Below are 9,370 nucleotides of genomic sequence, written 5' to 3'. Positions count from 1 at the left end.
CTGTCAGCCTGGACAGGCCTTGTGCACAGGCTGGGTCATTCCTGTCCATTCCACCACCACTGTGCCCCCCCCGCCCATTCACAGGGGCTAGGTTTTCACTCCGTCTCGTGGGCTTTGCAGCCTCGGTCCTGGCATGTGGGGCAGGGGATATTGCCCCCACAGGTCAGAGATGTGAGGTTGTTGGTGAGTACACCCCCTTCTCCTGGGGTCCTTTAAAGACCCAGCTGGAATCCTCTCCTACAGAAATGCTCACCAATCCCAGACTGAGTCAAGGGCCCTCTTTGGGCACCAAAGACTCTGTGTTTCCATCATACTACAAGTCTCCCCCCAACACACACACACACACACACACACACACACACACACACACACACACACCTTGACTGGGTGCTTCCCCAAGGCAAGGAACAGTCTGAGTCATATCTAATGAAGTTGGCCAATGGTGGGTGTTTGTGAATGAATAAGTTAGTGGGGGAGCCAGCATTTGAACCCCCATTTCCTGCCTCAAAGTGTGGAGCTTTTTCTTTTATGTCCAACAGGCTCTCTACTGAGACAATCCCCTACTTGTCCCATTGATAAAATGACCCCATTCCATCGGGTTAAGATTTCCTCCTGAGGAGTCGTCTCTGGCAACAGGGTCCAGTGGGCCTTCTCCCATGCCTATAGCCTGTGGACAGGGAAAGCCACGTACGTGGGCAGGCTGTGGCCTGGGTGCCCACAACTCCTAGGAGAAGTTCATGCTTCTGGGCACCTGACTGGCTCATTCAGTAGAGCAAGTGACTCTTGATCTCAGGGTTGTGAGTTCGAGCCCCATGTTGGGTGTAGAGATTACTTCAAAATAAAACAAACAAACAAAAAATGCATGCTTCAGCATCAGGTCCCACAGTGTCCCAACTAAGCAGAGCCACCAAAAAGTGGACTCTGTGACAAGGCTCAGAGTCCAAAGGCCGTTAGCAAAAGCACCCAGAGTCCCCTCCCCCCCATGCCGTGTAGCCAGGTCCACACTGGGGATGCACCCCAGGACATGATACAAACTCAGTAAGGGAGCCCAGAGGAGCAGCTTCTGCCTGGAGGACTGGCCCTTCCATACTTGAGGAGGGCTCAGAAGTGTCCCTGATCACGAGGGCCTCTGTAATGGGGTAGCACAGGGTCTGGGTCCCATCCATCTGCCCCTCATCCCCAGCTCCCATTCTAGTCCGTGCACAGTGCGAATCCTTCATCCTCATACCTCTCTGGGCTCCTCTATCTGCTTCTCTCTCTCTCTCTCTCTCTCTCTCTCTCCCCCCCCATCTCTACTTTTTTTTCTTTTCTTTCCTGTCTTTGTTCCTCTGTATGTGTTTTCCCTATGCCTCTCTGATCTCTTTATATTTCCATCTTGATCTCTCTGAGGCTCTGATCCCTCTCTTCTCTCCTTCATGTATTTCTCTCCTTCCTGTCTGTTTCTCTCTGTCTCTGTTCCTCTGTGTGTGAATCTTTCTTTTCCTCTCCTAGCCAGAGTCTCTCTCTACCCCTCCCTCCCTGTCTCCCTCTCTGTCTGGGCCTCTCTGTTCCTCCTCCCTCCTCCCTCCCCCTTCTGCATTATCAGACCTGCTCCAGCCTCCTCCCAGAGCCAGCCTAGCGGCAGAGGCAGTGGAAGCAGGAGAGGTGGGAGCGACCGGGGCAGCAGCAGCGCTGGCCCGGGGTTTTGAGTACAGGCTGAGTTGGGGACAGGCCAGCGCTCTCGGTCCCCGTGCCTGCTGGGCCAGGCACCCTGCCTGGAGCCCCGGGCAGGGTGGACAGGGCAAGGTGCCACCTTAGTCTGGCTGGGGAGGCAGACGATGAGGAGCGATGGGGCAGGCATGCGGCCACTCCATCCTCTGCAGGAGCCAGCAGTACCCGGCAGCGCGACCGGCTGAACCGTGAGTACCATCGAGGGGCTGGGGTTTGGGCGAGCGGCTGCAAGACGTACCATGGACTAGGGTCCTGGGAGTGCCTGTGAGGAGCTGGGGCTGGCGTGGAGCTGAGCCACGTGGGAGGGTCGATGCTGCTCCTGGGTGCCCCGTTGCTGCACTGTAGCCTGGGGGGCCTCTGCACAGGGCTGGGGTTGTCTGGCATCAACCTAGGGGGTGATGGGGCTGGGGTCCCGCAGAAGGGGCTGGGGGAGGGGTTGGTAATGAACCTGAATTATCTTTCCAGGGGCTGGGGGTGGGGGAGGTCTGCAGGGAGTTTCAAGGAGCTCCTGGGGGGCTGAGATAAACTGATTAAGAACCCTGGAGAAGGATGAGATGTCTGAGACCGTGTGTGTGTGCGTGTGTGTGTGCGTGTGCGTGTGTGTGTGCGTGTGTGTGTGCGTGCGTGTGTGTGTGTGTGTGTGTGTGTGAGAGAAAGAATAAAGGAGGGAGAGAACAAACATGAATTTGAATGAGTAAGAGTGGCGCTGGAACAGAAGAGGGTCTGGGGCAACCGCCTTTCATGGGATTGGGATTCATAGCCACCAGTTTGGGCAACTTTACCCTCAAAACACCTGTCCCAGAGAGAGCCATGGGGCTGGTCGAATGAGGCCCCCGTGCACCAGCCTCATGTGTGTCCACATGCGGGGTGGGGGGAGTACTTGTAAAGGTGAGTGGGGGATTCTGTGGAGGTGGCCCTCCACCGTCTGAGGGGAGCCGAGGTGGGTGACAAGTGACACGCGTGTCTCCAAGTCCGTGGAGGTGCAGGTCTGAGCCTGCACATGAAGGTACGTGTGTGTGTGTGTGTACACACCTGTGCGAGGTGCAAGGGGACACACGGGGTATGGAAGGGCCTGTGGAGTCGTTGGTGGTTGGGTGGGCAGTAGCCTGTCAGGATGTGTGAGCAACGCTGTGTGACCGTGAGAGTTCATCCGCACATGTGTCAGTGCAGGGTGCTCTGTGGTTGGTGTGGGGGTGTGTGTGTTAGTTTGAGTTTGTATGTTGGCATGCATGTTAATGTATGTGCTGCATCTACAAAATAGAGTGACTCAATACTGAGTACGGTGTTTGATTCCATGCACATTCATGTTTGTGTGCTCATTTGCTAGTGTGTGAATATTAGTGTTGCTAATGTGTGCATATAGACGTGGATGTCTGTTAGCCTAAGTGTTCGGGTGTGGGTGTGTGATCACGATGCTGGTGTGCGTGAGTGTATATTGGTGCCTGTGTGGCTGGTGTACGTGTGTGTGTGTGTGTGTCTGTGTGTGTCTGTGTGTGTGTTCATCCAACTGTGTGTGGGTTGCTGTTTCCTTCCCCTGGTGGTTGAAGACACAGCTGGGACACTGTGGCCCACTGAGGCAGGGCAGGGGTGGCTGACTGTGCGACCACCCCTGTGAGCCCAGGACAGTTCATTCTCCACCCTGTGGGGAGAAGCAGAAAAGAAATAGGCCATAATGACTCTGCCCTCTGGGGCCTCCTCAGCTTCCTAGACATAAAATAGCTTGCGAATAATTAAGCATAAAGATCAGGATCAAGCTAACAGGTGGGGGTGGAGTGCGAGTACCATAAGCAAAGGCCCTGGGTGGGGATGGGGCCCATGCCTGGAGCTGGGAGGAGGCTGAAGGGAGAGGCAGCGGCCTCAGCCTGCAGCACTTGGAACTCCAGACCTCTTGGGCTTTCTCCTGAGGGCCCTGGGGAGTCTGAGAAGGTTCCGTGTGGTGGAGGGACAGAATCAGGTTTGGGTTTTAGAAAGCTGCCTCCGTGGCACTGTCACAGTTGAACTGGAAGAGAGAGATGGGGCAGGGAGGCCAGGGTGGAGGCCAGACCGCGTGGGCATCTAGGAGGTCTGGGGCCAGGGGGACCAAAGGGCAGATGACCAGGGCCTTTCCGCAGGGAGAAGTTGGAGGGCCTGGGAAAGAGGATTGGGCTGGGGAATGTCAAGGTGGCTTGGGCTTGGACTCAGGTGGGAGGTGCAGTGGCAGGACCTCAGGGGGTCAGGGCGTTAGAGGGGAAAAGCCCTTGGAAAGTTAGGCCAACAAGGTCGCAGGAGAGATTCCCCACAGGGTTTCTAGCCTGGGTGCCGAGGGTTGGAAATCACGGAGTTGCCTCTTCCCAGACAGGGAAAGTGAGGCTGTGGCTTCGTCCACCTCCTCTGGCTGCAAGGCTAGGGCTGAAGCTCCTCAGCAGATGCAAGCCTCGGTCTCCTCCCTCAGGCCCTGCAGGGAACCTGTGGGTTGCCTGAGCTGGGTTGGCTTGGTGAGGGTTAATCGCCTTTATGCTCCCTGCACCCCCCAGTTGCCCCTGCCCACCAAGCAGCTCCTGCCACTCTTGCTGCTTCCCACACTAGCCTCCTGTCCCCAGGGACTGCTGATGGCTTGGCTGGGATCTAGCCAAATAGGGGAGGCAGAGCTCCCAGGCATACCCGCCTTCGGTCTTAATGGCCTGGGAGTCTCACCCTGAGCCGGGCTGCTGTCAAATCAGGCCTATACTCCCCAGGCTCCTGCTGCCCGGGCCTATACAACCTACCCACTCGGCATGCTCCCGTTCTGGCATTTTTGTGTTTATCCATTCATTTATTCACTCAACAGCAATTGTCCAATGCCTGCTTGGTGCCCACTGGGCTGGGCACTGGGGATGCAGAATGGACACAGACCCAGACCCTGCTCTCAGGGACTCCTGGTCTGATGAAGGAGGCAGGAGTGGAAACCTCCAGCCTTGCGGTGTGAACAGTGCTGTGCAGAGGGAACCAGGAACTGTGGGGCCAACCCCAAGCCAGGGCTTCCGAGGAAGAGACACTTGAGCTGCACTTTGAAGGAGGGAGGGGAATGGCCCATGTGGGGAAGAGCGGAGGGAGCAGCATGTAAAGGGGGGCAGATGTGAGAGGGTGCTATGTGACCCAGGGACAGAAAGAGTTTGGGTTGATGGGAGCAAGAAGGGAGTGGAGAAGAGGAAGAGAGGACAGGAGGGGCCGGATTCTGTAGAGTCCCAAATGCCAGGTGAAGGGGTTTGGACTTCTCTTCATAGGACTAGGTTGCTGAGGAAATAGGAAAACTCCCCCAGGAAGCCCTCCTTGGTTACCCCTCCCTCTGACCCCATGACCCACCCTGCAGTCTCCCCGATAGTATGGCAGCAAGATTGTGGCCCAGACTCAGCCTTTCCCCCATGATACCCCCTGGGTGTGTGGTCCTTACCCAGCCAGCCAAGGAGCTCCTCTGAGGCAGGAGACTTCTCCTCGTGCTTCCCAGCACAGAGCTGAGCACCTAGGCTCAGTGCAGCCTCCCAGTGGAGGAGGACATGTAGAGCATCTGGGCCACCTTCTAGCAGTTGCTTTACTCCTCTCTGCAGCTTGCCCACAGATCTATTCAGCCCTGCTTACATACCCCCGGGACAGGCGGCTCATCCTTTCCCTCCTGAGCAGCCCTTCCCTTGGAGTGATTATGTCTGTCCTGGGATCCTCTACAGGGCCTGGCTGCTTGGCCTTGTGTCCCTTCTCCATCCTGGGTCACTATCCTTCTTCCCAAGTAGGGCCAGGCTGGGGCATAATGGTTAGGAGTGCATAGTATGAACACATCCTGGGCAGAGAGTAGGGAGAGATAAGCGGCCTTTATCCCACTATAGACGGTAAAGCTGAGATGGGGCAGTCCCTGACCCCTCTCCAAAAATAATGATAAAGAAGCAGGCATGGCTAAAAAAGGGAGTGAGAATAGACAACAGGAAGAACTTCCTACCAGCACAGAGGGTTGTGGAATCTCCTGGCTTTGTGAGAGTGGGCTGTGGGCATGAGGGGAAGTCTTCTGGGACAGGAGGGGGAGTAGAAGACCGAGGCCCTCTCCAGCCCTGTCCCTCCTGACAGTGAGTGAAGTCATCCAGGGAGAGGGGGACAGCAGGGGCTGAGAGAAACAGGGAAAGGAGATCAGGATTTATTCATTCATTTAGCGGTTATTTCCTGGGATGCTGCCCAACCAAACAGGCCAGGTCTGCAGGGAGCTGGGCAGAGCAACGGCCACATGGAGGAAGGCCCATGGTCCCGCCTACCTCTGCCAGTGTGCTGGGAAGGTCTTTCAGAGGAGGGGCGGTTGGGGCCAGCCTTAGAAGGAAGAGTCACTTCTTCAGGCAGAATTGACAGCTCCAGGAGGAGCAAATGCCATGTGCAAAGGTCTTGAGGGGAGAGCAAGCATGGTTTTGCTTATGTGAGCACTGGAAGAGTTCAGAGTGGCCTAAGCATGAAGTGCAAGGGTATGGGAAGGCCTGGGCAGAGACGGAGAAGGAGAAAAGTGAGGGAGATGAGGTTAGACTCTAGGAAGCACTTTCTATAGCCAAGGAACCCCCAGCAGCTTTGACATGTAAGCATTGGTGTGAATTTGCAACTTCTTGGTCTCTCCCAGTGACCTGCTGAGGGACTCCTCCTTGCTTGGGAATGAAATGTTCAGTGAACAGAGACCCTGAAAATGGGGGAGAGGCAGCAGTTGAATGTGAGCCCCTTCCAAAAAATGGCATGCAAATGAATGCAAAGTAATATGCAAATAAGCTAGCTTAGGCTTGGCAGCTTTGTCTGGGAGGATGAGACATCACCCCCTTCTCTGCTTGCCTCCCACCCCCTCTGCCCCGCCCCGGGACAGCCAGAACAGCCTTGTCTGCTGCTCTGAGTGCCCCAGCTTGTCTGAGCCACAAGATTGTGGCCTCTAGGTTAGGGGCCACAGGCTCCCTGTCAGCAACCCCATCCTCTCGGGAAGTCGATATATTTAGTAACGGATGTTTTCAACACATTTATCTCCCATTGTTCAGCTGCCTGCTCCCTGGGAAAGGCCAGGTCCCCAGTGACGTGACCCACTTCTCGAATTCCCTGAAGTCACCCTTCTCACTGCCCTCCCTGAAAAACAGGAGGCAGCTGGGGCTTGGTGCAGCAGAAGGGATTTAAGTCAGACATCTGGGAGGACGTCCCAACAGTGTAGTTGCTGAAATATGTGGGCCTTGAGGTTTCTGGGTTCTCACTCTTTAGATGGCTAGCTGGGTCCAAAGCCAAAGGAGGCTTTGAGAACAGAATAGAAAAGGTGGTGGACAAGTGGAGGTTCAAATATCAGCACTATTACTCTGTAGCTGTGTGGTCCTGGGTAAGCTACTTAACTTCTCTGAACCCTGTGTGAAGAGTGGACTGGGAATATTAATACTTTCATGGCAGGATGACTGTGAAGAATCTGGAAGGGAGAGCTTAGTGGCAGGCATGCAGCAGGTGCTCATAAAGGTTAGCTGTTGCCATTATAAACCACCCACACTCACCTACACTTTTAGAAAGATTCAGTGGGGGCCTGTAGGGGGAGAGACCAGAGCTAAGAGCCCAGAAGCTGTCATCGTGTGGGAGACACAAGGAGGTCTGAAATGGAGCCATGGTGGTGGGAATGGTGAGAAGTGTGGATGTTCTGTGGGAGGGCTGAGGGCCTTCAGAGACATGTGACCACCTCCCTAGGCTGCACTGGCTGGTCAGGGACTAACCCCCAGAGGATACAATGGAGGAAAGGGCTCAATGAGAAAGGGGTTAAGCCAGCGGCCACACCCACAGCAGTCTGTGAGTCATTCTGAGAGTTGTAGTCTGGCATGAATTTGCAGTAAATATACTTAGTCCAGCCTCCTTGCATCCAAATGTGCACCCTGCTGCTGGGGCAGGCTGGGGACAGGCCCTGGAGGGGGCTGGGGGATGCAGGGCCCAAAAGTGGAGCAGCATCAATCCCTCCCTCAGGACCCCTCAGCCTGCTGTGTGTTGGGCAGTGCAGGTGAGGGATAAAGAGATTAGGCCGTAATTAGGACTCTTCACACATTCACCCAGAAGTTTACAGCTTCCAGAGCACTGTTTTCACATCTATGATCTCATTTAATCCTCACCACAAACCCAAGAGACTGCTGTTTTCTGGATGAAGAAACAGAAGATCCGAGAGGGAAAATAAGTTGCCCAGAGCTATTCAGCCAGTGACTGATGGAGCCAGGCTTGGAGCACAGATCTACCTGCCCCAAAGTTCCTGTTCTTTCTGTGGATTATTGTTCCAGATGGCAAAGGCCAGGCATTGAGGGACAGGCAAGATATAGACAATTAGACATCTCAGCGGAGGAACAGAGGAACAAAGCCCTGACTCAAGGGACAGAAAGCAAAGGCTGAGCCCCGAGGGATATGAGGCTAAGAAGTAGACTAGGCAGACCTCCAGACAACCAATTCCAGGCTGAGAATTTGGACTTCTTGCCATGGCCCACCGGGCTCTTCCCAAGAGTTTGGAGCAGGGGCAGGGCCTGATTAGAGCTGGACTTTGGAAAGATTGACCTTGCAGTCTGGGGTGAATGGTTAGGATTGGAGAAACAATCTGAGGCTTCTGAGATTCATCCATGGTGCTCTCAGCACTTTGCTCCTCTTCATCCTCCACACTTCTTCCCAGCTTCTTCCTCCTCTTCCTCTTTTTCCTCCCCCCTCTACCCTGCTCCCCTCCACCCCAGCCTGGGGAGTGAGGACTGTGTACCATAGAGCTGTGCTGTAATGCCACCTGTCTCCAGCAGGGGTTGCTGTCATGCACAGTCAATTGCAGCCTGGATGGTCCTCATGTTTGAAGGGCCAGAGGGAGGAAGAGGCTGGACTGGGAGCAGAGATGACTGTGGGGGGTGGGGGGAGCCCACTGTTCTCCACTCCCACTGGGCCCAGGGTGAGAGGGCACTGCTGACATGGCATAGGGAGGAAGGAGGGCTGAGGAGAGACCAGATCCCACATGGCAACTGCAGATATATAGAAAGCGTTAAGCCAGAGGACAAGGTATTTTACCTCCTCACAGTTCTGGGACAAGTTTAGATTTGGAAATGGATCTAGAATGACAATTGCAGCTGGAGTCTGGGTTTCTACTGGATTGTGATTTGCCTGATCCTGAGATGAGGGCTAAGATTGGTTGGTTTATTTGTGTTTCTGTGTGTGTGAACCTGAATGTGAGCGCTTCCAGTTGTGCATGTGTGTTTATGGGTCTGAGAGTGTAAGAGTGTGTGGGTCAGTGTTTGTATAAAACTGTGGACATATTCATATGTGTGAATACATGGGTGCCCATTTTTATGCCTGATTATTGGTAAAGTGTGTGCACCTCTGTGTACAGTGTTATGCACATATGTTCTAATAAAACTGTATGTGGGTGTGTATCTCTATGTATGTGGGCGTCCGTGTTTCAGCGTAAAGGCAGGGATGAGTGAATGTGTGTGAAGGCACATGCCCCTGCTCTGCTGACCCAGTAAAGCCACGCCCAAGGCCTGGATACTCAACACTCTCTCTCCCGAGTCCCATCTGCCTGAAGATAGAGACAATATGTGTGTGGACTTAGGCTGGAGGGGCTGTCACATGTGGGGCTGGGCCTCCCTCAGGAGACTCTGGGACCCCTTCTTCGTCAGTGAGGGCCCTAGAGGAACATGGTGTCTTTGTATTCGGG

The 9,370-nt window shown here is 54.6% G+C and overlaps 1 protein-coding gene across 2 annotated transcripts in view; it reads left to right on the top strand.

Annotated features, from left to right (window-relative positions):
* Nucleotides 1-1,323: 1,323 nt before the first annotated feature.
* The window catches only part of PDE2A (phosphodiesterase 2A), a 91,219-nt gene continuing 83,172 nt past the window's right edge, over nt 1,324-9,370 (top strand). For both annotated transcript variants that reach the window (XM_025894349.2, XM_073879638.1), the window contains exon 1: nt 1,324-1,898. In XM_025894349.2, coding sequence (XP_025750134.1) covers nt 1,828-1,898 — 71 coding nt within the window. In that variant the 5' untranslated portion in view covers nt 1,324-1,827. The remainder of the gene's footprint in view (nt 1,899-9,370) is intronic.

This window comes from Callorhinus ursinus, unplaced genomic scaffold (genome assembly GCF_003265705.2).
Source record: "Callorhinus ursinus isolate GAN/ISIS: 27379988/994484 unplaced genomic scaffold, GSC_fseal_2.0 scaffold35, whole genome shotgun sequence".
Classification (NCBI taxonomy): Eukaryota; Metazoa; Chordata; class Mammalia; order Carnivora; family Otariidae; genus Callorhinus; species Callorhinus ursinus.
This window is presented reverse-complemented; position numbering and strand designations above follow the sequence as displayed.